The following is an 11664-nucleotide window of genomic DNA, read 5'->3' as shown; positions in this document are numbered from 1 at the left end:
ACCGAGCATGTTGAAGCCACTTTGGTGAGCTCTGATGATGATACTCCTACGGCAGCTCGTGACTCTGATGATCAGCTTTTTCTCGTGGGTTTGATAGTGAGAATTTGGATTTAGTTTCAGATGAAGTACCTCTTGCCTCCTTTACCATGCATGTTCTTGTGGTGCGTTCTTTGCTAGTTGTTACTGTTACTATTACTACTCCACCCCAAGTTGTTATGACTTCCTCTACAGTTTCCACTACTACCGTCCCTCGTACTGAGGTTAGTTCTTCGAGTGGAAGTGGAGCGATGAAGCAGATTACCATTGAGGTCCCTGCCGATGGTAATCTTTTGAAAAAGTCAGGTCGGGCTGACATATGGTTGAAACCTTTGATCGGTCCAGTCGAAAAATCTAATCTTGAGAGTCACAGCTCTTTGACTTGGATGAATGATATAGTGCAATCGTCATTGAATGTATTTGCTCTTGTTTACACTTTATTCCATTTTCTTCTCTTTATATTAAGGTTCTTACCCCTTTCTTCTTTTTTAGATCAATCTTACTGGCACAGAGATGATGAAGAGGGTTTCTCATATGGAGCAGTTAATGCTTGATTATCAAATTAAGGCAGACAATTGGAAAGAACAATACGAAAGTCTACAACTTGATATAGAAGTTCTAGAAGAAAGCAAGTGTACCTTAGAGCAGCAGCTAAGAGTCATGGCATCGGAGCTAGCAGTCGAGAAGGCTTCTTCCAATCAGGCTGACAAGGATAAAAATCTCCTTGAGACATCTTTTTCCGAGCAACTCTCCAAGGCCAATGAAGAGATTAGAGGATTGAGGGCTTTGCTGAACGAAAAAGAAGTTTATGCGGGTGAACTTATTCAGACACTGACCCAGACCCAAGAAGATCTTCGTGTATCTTCTGATAAGGTTAGATTTTTGGAAAGTTCACTTGCTCCTTTGCAATCCTCTTATGATGCTTCTTTGGCCGAGAAGGATGAACTCAAAAATGAGGTTGACCAATGGGAGAAGTATTATGAAGCTCTCGAGGACAAAACTGCTATTGAAGTAAGTTGCGTTATCTTAAATACATGCCATGATACCCCAAGTGGAGGCTAGCCAAGAAGGGTTTAATTTAGATGCTGAGTTGGCTAAGATAAAGGAAACCATTGAGAAAACTCAACAAGATCAAAGTTTTTCTTCTCCTATGGCTGATACTCCTGAGTATATTGAAGCTAATGTAGACGCGGTAGATGTCCCGGCTCCTTCAAATCAAATCAAGCCTACTGATGATACTGTTTTAGACTCTTCTTTTGCCCGCAGCGAATGTTTATGAAGTTTGACTACTTTTCTTTATTTTCTTTTTCTTGGTGGAATGTGGTTTTACCCCTGGTCCCATTTGGGGGTTTAGTTTTTGGAAATGACAAGTCTCCAGACTTTTTCGGGGACAATCAGTTTATGACTAAGTTCATATTTAGTCTAAACTTAATATTATAAAGTTTTCGTTTCAACTTAATTTCTTGAGTTTCTATTTTACTCATTTTGCCTTGTTTCATTATATAAATTCAAGGTCTTGCTTTTTAATTCATGGGTTTTTGTTTTACCCTTTTTGCATTTTTTTTATAAAATGCTTTATTAACTTCATGTATCTTTGAATCAGACATGAAATTATAAAAGAGGGCCCTTTTATAAACGACACTTAATGAAGAAGACATCTCAACTTTATAACGGTGTAAATATACGAAAAAAGAAATAGGAACACACATGTTTCTTGAAATAACTTTGATAAAGTTTTCATTTGAACTTTGTCAAGTTTAATAACATCTTACATGTATTTAATATCTTCTATAACTTTTTTGTAACTGTTTTCTTTACAACAAATTTTCAAAAAAGAAAATAAAATCCAAGGGTTTTTTTATAACCCATGGATAAATACTACCTTTAACCTAGACACTATAAGATTTTGGAATCTATATAAAGGTTTTTTAACTGGCTTGTGTTATTGGCTCGTGACTTTGCTCTAAACTTAATACATTTGATGAGTAGACTTTTGGGCTTGACTTGCACTTTAATTGTTTTCATTCTTCTTTGCCTTCTTTATACATATATCATATGTATATTATATAGTCCCCAAGTATTTGAGCTTTGAAGTATGAAATCTCGAGCACTTGATTATTCCTTCCATGCAGTCCTTTTCCTGAAAAGAAAAAACATACAGGACTCGAAGGTACGATTTTAGATGAAGACTACTTGACCCATTTAAATATCTATCAGAATAGTTGTAACCCTAGACCGGGAATTATGTTCTTTCCATGTGTCTTTTCAGGTCGTAATTCACCATTTAGTGCGGGCTAGCTTTTTTGCCTAGCATCTAAAATCGTTAGAAAATTTTAACAATTCAAAAATAAAAGTTTAAAATGAGGGTACCTGCCCGTGGGTATTTTCTTTCCTTAGAAATAGTATCTCTTCAGATGAACAACATTCCAATTTGAAGGTAGAATCTTGCCATCCATTGTTTCTAGTTCGTATGCTCCTTTTCCTGTGATACTGTGAATCTTATGAGGTCCTTCCCAAGTTGGACTTAACTTTCCTGCATTAGCTGCCCTCGTTGATTGGAAAACTTTCTTGAGTATGAAGTCCCCAATCTTGAAGTATCTGAGACGAGCTTTCCAGTTATAGTATCGTTCCATAACTTGTTTTTGTGCTGTCATCCTTATTAATGTAGCTCCCCTCATTTCTTCAAGTAAATCCAGGTTTACTCGCATTTCTTCTTCATTTGACTCCTCAGTTTCTTGTGTATATCTCGCGCTTGGTTCCCCTATCTCGACTGGAATTAAGGCTTCAGCTCAGTATACAAGTGAGAACGGTGTTTCCCCTGTACATATTTTGCAGTTGTTCGATAAGCTCACAAGACTCCAGGTAACACCTCTGGCCAATTGCCTTTAGATTCCTCCAACCTTTTCTTCAAATTGTTGATAATGACTTTATTCGTTTATTCAGCTTGTCCATTATCCACCAGATGGTAAGGCGTTGAAGTAATCCTTTTAATTTGCCAACTCTGAAAAAAATTTATGATTTGCGTTCCTATAAATTGTGGGCCGTTATCACATACGATTTCCTTGGGTACACCGAATCGGCATATGATGTTTCGCCAAATGAAATCACTGACCTCTTTTTCTCGTACCTGTTTAAATGCTTCTACCCACTTATAAAGTAATCAGTAAGTACTAACAGAAATATTACCTTGCCTTTGGCTTGGGGTAGTGGACCCACGATATCCATCCCCCATTTCATAAAAGTCCACGGTGCATTAACCGAATGTAATAATTGTGAGCATGTGATTTTTTCCCTATATGAATTACTCCTATAAAATCCAAGAAAATAGATGTTTTCAATTATTTGCCATTTTTTGTGGGATTTTCATAGGATTTTATTAATTGTTTGCATTTTTGTGCACGTTTAATTCTTATTAAAATCATGAAAAATACCAAAATACCATGCATTGCATTTAGATTTTGGTTTTATACCTTTTTAGGATTAATTAGTTAATTAATTGTTGTATTAAAAATAAAAATCACAAAGAATAGCTCATTTTACATTTTTTACTTTTTAATGTTTAGATTAGTGATCTTTCTCTTTTAATGTAGGATTAAGTAATTTTTATAATTATTGTAATTAGGTAATTAGTTTAATTTTACAATTTAGATTAATTTAGGATTTTAATTAAAAAAACAAGAAAAAGGAAATAAGGAGTTAATTGAAAATGGGGTTTTAAATTCAGCAATTGAGCCATTTTAAAGCCAAAACCCTGTCCAAAATATGGCCCGAAACCTCTTACCCGGTTCGTCCCCCTGTCATTCAAAACGACCCCATTTCATTCCCTCTCAATCACGACCGTTGGATCTTTATGATCCAACGGCTCCGAACTCACTTCCTACTAACTAAATCACTGTCCGAAACCACCCCTAACCCCAGAAACACTCCTCATTTCACAACCTGCTCTATCTCTAACACCAAACCCTAGCCGCCCTTGAATTTCTCGCCGTCAACCGCCACCGAAAATTGCCTCACGGCGGTTCTGGCACCCCAAACACCACCAATTTAACAACTCGTAACCCCCGTCCCTTCCTCTTTCCAAATTCCCTAATCATTTCCCCCAAATCCTCATCAAAACCTTCGAATCTTAAATCTAAAATCGGAATCCCCAAAACCCTAAATCACCCTAAACTCACACCATGCAATCCCTATTCCCTCATCTTCCCAAATATCCCCATGGTTTCTCTCGAATCAAACCTAGTCTCGTCGAATTTTAAATCCAAGATTTCGGATACCCTAATTTGTCCCTGCTCGAGTTTGTTTAGGGTGGGGTTATATGAACCCAAAGCGCCCATTAGCCGATTGTTCTCAACAAAGAACAGTCGATTAATGGACAAACAAGTTCATATTTCCCCCTTTTCAAATCTGGCCGAGTTCAAATTGCCTACTTCAAAGTCTCAGGTCATTTCTTCTTCTTTTTTATTCTTTTCCTTATTCTTGATATCTGTTTCAAATCACCAGTAATTAGGGTTTCCATTTTGTTTAATTTTCTTCACATGATAATCTGTTCTGTTGCTTGTTTTCCTCTGTCGATTAGGTTAATTTGTAGTTAATTGTCAACTAATTGGTTAGTTTAGGGTTTCGGACTTCTTATTCCCTTGTTAATCAGTTCTTAATATGCTATAATTAGTCAATTTTTGTTTTCAGTAAATCATGCAAGTTCAGGGGTTGAAATTGTTGATTGAGTTTAATTCTGGACTTAATTGATTTAGCCTTACAAACATTAGTTTAGCTGATAATCTTTAGATTTTTCTTGGCTTCACCACCTTGATTTGTTTTGTGTAAAATAGTGGTTTTAAAATTCAGTTTAGCCGTTTAAGTTTAGTCTTGTTTGATTAGATAAATACTCCTGTCTACCAATTAGGTTAATTTTAGTTCAAATTGCATCATCTCTTCAATTTTTGTTTTTGTTGACATTTTTCAATTTGCATTTTTCTGATTTGTTGATAGACTTTTGTTTTGGTTTTTCCTAGTTTGTAAATCATCAGAACTTGTGGGGCTTATTAAAATACAAGAAACATAGGACAAAGCTGAAATAGTCAGTAACTAAAAGGGTAAAAATGGAGTTTTACATAGGCTAATATCATAATGTTCTAGACTTTGCACAGCTGTCCCCACCCTTAGCATAAAAATGCTAGTATTGGATAAGGAAAATGACATACAGCTGTAAAAGATGTTGTACTATCATGAAAGTTCAGAATTTTAGGTTAGAATATGTTTTTTTGATGCCTTTTTGTACACTCTATAAAAGAAAAATATTCCCTCACACGCACACACATATTCAACATCATCTTCTGCCTAAAAAAGTTTTGAAAAACATCAGAAATTCAAAGCCTAAGAAATACTCAAAGTTTAGAATTTTAGGTTAGAATATGCTTTTTTGATGCCTTTTTGTACACTCTATAAAAGAAAAATATTCTCTCACACACAGACACACACAGAGCATCATCTTCTGCCTAAAAAAGTTCTGAAAAACATCAAAAATTCAGACCCTAAAAAATACTCAAAGTTTCTGCATTATTTGGAAAAAATGGTTTGGAATTGTTTTTTGGTTTTTCTTTGTTAGTAAGAACCTCAAAGCTTTCTAAGGACTTCTGTTTTTCTGGGTTTAAAATTGGTCTAAGAAGCTGATTATTGCTGTTTGGGAGCTGCTGATTTACTCCTACTTCTTTGCTTGCTGAACTTCTCATCCCTTTTTGCTTTGTTTCAATATCCAGGTACACCTTCGAATCCTTGGAATGGAAGTGAATAATGATACTTGTAACCTTAAAGATGATGTGTAAATGCTGAATGCAAGTTTGATGCTCAAATGTTTAAGCTCCAGTTTTCATTTACGTCTGATTCTCTTTCAAGTAGCTTAGTATTTTAGGATATTCTTTGTTTGTTATTTTTGTTTAAGTATTTCTGATTTGCATGATGGTCAACAATTTCTTTTCTTAGTTGGGAATCTCACATATGAGTGCTTAAGTTAGTTCATCTTCCTATGTATTATTTATGACAACTCTAATTAGATTTTTCATTTGAGGATATTAGTTGGTATCTTACCCATGTTTGAAAGATGCACTGTCCCTTCAACTAAATAGTTTTGAATTTTGACATTGCTAAGTAGATTATGTATTTGATATCAATATAGCCGCTGAGTAGGTTAAGGCATGTTTTAAGCCTATGGTTCAGTATTAAGGGCATGTCAAATGAATTACAAGTCAATAATCTGATTGTTCATGCATGTTTAGTTTTCCAGGATTTTATATAGTTTTCTTGTTATTATTTGTGAATTAAGAGGTGTGGGTTTCAGCCATGGCCTTGTTATGTTAGAGGCCTTCCTATTAATATGTTGGGCTTAATTTTGGCCCCCATAAGCTGGCCCGCCTACTGTGAGTCCAGAGTGACCAGATCTGGTCTTCTTCTATTTTTGGGCTCAATTTCAAGCCCAACAGAGTTAAACCTCGGTTTGTTTCTTTTAATCAGGTCTCACATTTAATTAATTGCAATTTGTATGGGATTGTTGGGCTGGGCATCAGCCAAAACGAAACAACCCTGACCATATTAAGCCTGACGAGGTCTTCAAGATCCATGCCTTTTTGGGCTCAATTTCGAGCCCAAGTAGTCCCAACATTTCGCTCCCCATAATCAGATATTAATTCGGGTTCGTTGCTGGTCTAGCTCCTCCAAATAATTAAAGGCCCAGCATGTACACCAACTTGTTTTTCTTTCAACTAATAGTCATATAAGAACATCCTTAGATTATAATAGTTAGATATAATTCCTAAAAATGGATCGAGGTGTGCCATTCTAATTAAATCACCTATGGCTCTCATATTGTTATTAACCTAGTATTAAACTATCTTAAACACTCGTAGTTTTTTATAGGCTCGACTTAGACTACTATTGTGGTTATGTATACGTTCGCGTAACATAATTGCGATTTTAATTCTAAAAAGTAACTCGAGGGATGCGTTCACACAACTTCAACCAAACTTTTCTTAATAAAATAAACGAAGCATTATTAATTGTGGACACGTTCGCGTGACACGATTTTTGACGCACCAAAAGAAAAGAGTATACGCACGCGTAACTCAATTCTTTAATTACGAAAAAATCAAGTGATTAAAAGCGGTTAAAATTTAAATGCACGTATGCCTTAAAATGAGTAATTAAACAATTTGAGCCAAGTATAAATCGCTAAGCTACCGTGCTAGAATCACGAAACCCGGGAATGCCTAACACCTTCTCCCGGGTTAATAGAATTTCTTATCTAGAATTTCTGGTTCACAAACTTTTATAATAAAGTCGAAATTTCCTCAAATTGGGATTATTTAAAATAAACTGGTGACTTGGGACACCAAAACAAACTATTCCAAGTGGCGACTTAGATAAATTAAATAAATAATCCCATTTCGATTAATATCACTTTAATTGAAAAAAATCCCTTATATACCCTCGGGTGTGTAGAAAGGAGGTGTGACAATAATTCAGCAGGTCGATGCATGTTGTTACCGTATCTTTGGCACTTGTCACATTTAGCTACAAAACTTTCCGCGTCTTCTTCCATTTTTGGCCAATAATAGCCGACTCTAATCATGGTTTTTACTAAAGATCTTCCTCCCACGTGATTTCCACAATGTCCTTCGTGTATTTCTCTCATCACATACTATGTTTGAGAAGGTCCAAGGCATCTTGCTAGAGGACCACCGATCATTTTATGATAAAGATTGTCTTGCTTTAAACAGTATCGAGCAGCTTTTTTGCGGAGTGCTTGAGCCTTTTTCTTATCTACGGGTAAAATTCCATATTGCAAAAAAGTGACAATCTCGTTCCTCCAATCCCAAGTTAAATTATTGAAATTTAGCTCGTTTTTATCTTGATCAAGTACTGAATAAAATAAATGAATTACAGAAGCATTTTCGTCATTTGTTACTTCTGTAGCAGATGCAAGATTAGCTAGGGCGTTTGCCTCGAAATTTTCCTCTCTTGGTATCTGCATGACTTTCCAGGTTTGGAATTGCCTAACCAAATCATGTGCCTTTTCCAGGTATTGCTGCATTCCTGCCTCTCTAGCTGTATAAGTCCCCAGCATTTGGTTAAGTATGAGCTGTGAATTGCTTTTGATTACGACCTGTTCTATGCCAAACTCTCGTGCCAGTTCTAAACCCGCAATCATAGCTTCATACTCTGCCTTATTATTAGTAATAGGGTGACATTTTATGGCTTGTCGTATAGTTTCTCCCATAGGTGGTACCAAAACAATACATACACCTGCCCTTTTCACATTCGATGAACCATTAGTAAATAAAGTCCAAGTTCCTGGATTAGACCCGTTGTATACCTGTAGTTCTTTTTCTGCTTCTAGTTGTATCCCTTGGCTAAAATCTGCCACAAAATATGTTAACACTTGCGACTTTATTGCAGTTCTAGGTTGATACGTAATGTCATATTCACTTAGCTCTATGGCCCACTTGGGTAATCTATCTGATAACTCTTGTTTATGTAATATATTACGTAGGGGGTAGGCAGTTACTACCGAGATGGGATGACATTAAAAATAAGGTCTTAATTTCCTAGATGTCATAATTAATGCAAGTGCAAGTTTTTCTAGATGAGGATACTGAGTTTTATCATCTAATAATGACTTTCTAACATAATAAATTGGAGACTATTTACCTTGGTCTTCACGAACTAACACAACACTCACCACTAATTCTGAAACAGCAAGGTAGATGAGTAGTTTCTCCCCATCTTTTGGTTTTGCAAGCAAATGTGGATTTGACAAGTATACTTTCAAATTTTTAAGCGCTTGTTGACATTCCTCAGACCATTCGAACTATTCCTGCTTTTTTAGAGCTGAAAAGAACCTGAATCATTTTTCTGATGATTTGGAAATAAATCTTCCCAAAGCTTCTATTCTTCCCGTCAGTCTCTGTACTTCTTTTTTACTTGTCAGTGTATCAGGAATTTCCTCAATAGCTTTAATCTGCGCGGGATTTACTTCAATGCCACGGTTAGAAACAAGAAATCCCAAAAACTTACCTGACGAAACTCCAAATGCACATTTCTCAGGGTTTATCTTCATGTTAAATTTACGGAGAATCTAAAATGTATCAGACAAGTGTTGGATATGATCCCCTGCTTGTTGTGACTTGACCAGCATATCATTTATATAGACTTCCATGGTTTTTCCTAAATGTTCTTGAAACATTTTGGTCACCAACCTTTATATGTGGCTCCAACGTTCTTGAGACCAAATGGCATTACTTTGTAACAATAAGTCCCCCTGTCTGTTATAAATGAAGTTTTCTCCTCTTCTATGGGATCCATTTTTATTTGATTATAACCTTAATATGCATCTAAAAAACTTAACAATTCATGTCCTACAGTAGCATCAATTAGTTGATCTATATGCAGTAATGGAAAAGAATCTTTAGGACAAGCTTTGTTTAAATCAGTATAATCTACACAAACTCGTCACTTACCGTTCTTTTTAGGTACTACTATAGTATTAGCTAACCAATTTGGATATTTTACCTCGCGGATGGACCCACTTTTTAAAAGTTTTAGTACCTCACCTTGAATCACCTGATTTTTGAAAAATCCTTGTTTCCTTTTATTTTGTTTGATAGGTGGATATGAAGGATCTTAATTTAACTTGTGAGTTATTACTTCCGGAGGTATTCCTGTCATATCAGAATGGGACCAGGCAAAACAATCCACGTTAGTTTTCAAAAATTCAGTCAACTTACCTTTTATTTCGTGGCTTAGGTTGGCCCCAATGTAGACTTTCCTTTCAGGCCAGGGTGCAAATAGTACTATAGCTTCCAATTCCTCAATCGCCATTTTGATGTTTTCATTTTCCTCTAGCTCTTGGATGGAATCGGGCCTCGAGTCTACATCTGTTCGCTCGTGTTCAGTTGGGGCTTGTGTTGCAGCATCCTCAACTGGATTCTGTGATTGCTATTTTTCATTGTTTTTGTGCTTGAATCTGCTACGGAATTGATGCTCCTAGCTGCTTGCTGATCACTACAGATTTGTTGTATTCCCCGTTGTGAAGGGAATTTAATAACTTGATGCAGGGTAGATGGCACAACATCCATTCCGTGAATCCATGGTCTACCGAGAATCATATTATAAGCCATGTCAATCTCTACCACCTGAAATTTCGTGTCTTTAACAACTCCTTCTACGAATATGGTGAGTACTATCTCCCCTTTTGTTACGACGCTCGAGTTGTCAAAACCAGATAAGGTGTGCGCCTTGGGTATCAGCTTATCTTCAGCTTGCATTTTGTTTACCACTCTTAGCAAAATGATATTCACGGAGCTACCTATATCAATCAAAACTCATTTCACATTAGTGTCATGTACAAGTAAATATATTACCAGCGCGCCGTTGTGTGGGGTTAGCACGCCATCTGCATCTGCATCATCAAATGTAATACTTTCTTCTTCCAAAACATATTGAACTCGCTTCCCGTGTGTGCCTGTAATTTTTGAAACATTCTTGGCTGCCGTATATGTTATGCCATTAATTTCTTCTCCTCTGCTTATGACATTAACTGTCCTTTTTGGTGAAGGGGGTTTAGGGGGCTCCTGCCTGTACTTTATATACGCTTGCTTACCTTTTTCATTAAACAATTCGGTTAGATATCCTTGCTTTAACAAATGGTCAACTTCACCTTGCAGCAATCTACAATCCGCCGTTTTGTGACCATGATCGTTATGAAACTCAGACCAAAAATCAGGATTTCTCCTATTCGGGTTTGATTTCATTTCCTTTGGCCATCGTACCTTATCTCCCATGCTTCTTAATACTGCTACTAACTCTGATGTGCTAACATTGAAATTATAACCGCCAAACTTCGCCTTCGAGCTTCTATCATCATCTCACGTTTCTCGTGTGTTTCGCTCTTTTCTAAACCTTGATGATGAGCCTGATTCTCTATCTCTCGATCTATGATCGTACCTTGAGTTATCCTACTTTGAACGCGAGTCTCTTTCTGCTGGTCCCATGTAGGGCTCGTACCTATTTTTACCGGACCTTTTTCCAGTTTCAGCACATCTTGAACTTACCCTCTCCTCTTTTTGAGACTAAGTGATGGTATCTTCTTCTATCTGCAGCTTCCTGCTGTATCTATTGTAAATATCATTCCAACTCATTGCTAGAAATTCACGTAGAGTTTCCTTAAGTCATCTAATGGCTTCTGAACTTTTCTCATTTAGATTACTGGCAAACGCCATAGCCACCCAATTATCAGGTACGCGTGGCAACATCATCCTTTCACGCTGGAATCTGTCTACGAATTCTCTGAGCAGCTCCGAATCTCCTTGCTTTATTTTGAAAATATCCTCCATTCTTTTTTTAACTTTTTGAGCTCCCGAGTGTGCTTTGATAAATGAAACTGCAAGCTCAACAAAAGAATCTATAGAATTTTTGGGTAAAAGAGAGTACCATGTTAATGCTCCTTTAGTAAGTGTTTCTCCGAATTTTTTGCCCAATATTGATTCAATTTCTTGTTTGGTCAAGTCGTTGCCTTTTACACTGGTTGTGAATGCAGTTACGTGGTCTCGTGGATCAGTTGTTCCATCGTATTTCGGA

General features: G+C 36.5%; 2 protein-coding genes across 2 annotated transcripts; both read right to left on the bottom strand.

Annotated features, from left to right (window-relative positions):
- Positions 1–7726: 7726 nt before the first annotated feature.
- Positions 7727–9906, bottom strand: LOC142181883 (uncharacterized). Its single transcript, XM_075255523.1, has 3 exons — positions 9813–9906; positions 8737–8850; positions 7727–8445 (listed from the first exon to the last, which is right to left on the bottom strand). Exons 1-3 carry the CDS (start codon positions 9904–9906, stop codon positions 7727–7729), a joined length of 927 nt encoding a protein of 308 aa, XP_075111624.1.
- Positions 9907–9956: 50 nt separating this feature from the next.
- Positions 9957–10868, bottom strand: LOC107768833 (uncharacterized). The gene is made up of 2 exons (XM_016587983.2): positions 10508–10868; positions 9957–10393 (listed from the first exon to the last, which is right to left on the bottom strand). The coding sequence occupies exons 1-2, from the start codon at positions 10866–10868 to the stop codon at positions 9957–9959; spliced, it is 798 nt and encodes a 265-aa protein (XP_016443469.2).
- Between the last annotated feature and the right edge of the window lie 796 nt (positions 10869–11664).

The sequence above is a fragment of the Nicotiana tabacum genome, chromosome 6 (assembly GCF_000715075.1).
Source record: "Nicotiana tabacum cultivar K326 chromosome 6, ASM71507v2, whole genome shotgun sequence".
Lineage (NCBI taxonomy): Eukaryota > Viridiplantae > Streptophyta > Magnoliopsida > Solanales > Solanaceae > Nicotiana > Nicotiana tabacum.
Note: the sequence above shows the minus strand (reverse complement) of the source record. Positions and strands in the feature narration are given on the sequence as shown.

What these genes read in the sequence shown, in the direction of transcription:
- LOC142181883 (XM_075255523.1), bottom strand. Translation starts at nt 9,906, where the DNA reads ATGGCGATTGAGGAATTGGAAGCTATAGTACTATTTGCACCCTGGCCT. An exon ending in CCTAAGCCACGAAATAAAAG is followed by an intron (nt 8,851 to 9,812) that starts GTAAGTTGACTG and finishes AAAATTTGAAAG; the next exon opens with TATACTTGTCAAATCCACAT. An exon ending in GTTAGTTCGTGAAGACCAAG is followed by an intron (nt 8,446 to 8,736) that starts GTAAATAGTCTC and finishes ATTTTGTGGCAG; the next exon opens with ATTTTAGCCAAGGGATACAA.
- LOC107768833 (XM_016587983.2), bottom strand. Translation starts at nt 10,868, where the DNA reads ATGGGAGATAAGGTACGATGGCCAAAGGAAATGAAATCAAACCCGAAT. An exon ending in ATATGTTTTGGAAGAAGAAA is followed by an intron (nt 10,394 to 10,507) that starts GTATTACATTTG and finishes TGATTGATATAG; the next exon opens with GTAGCTCCGTGAATATCATT.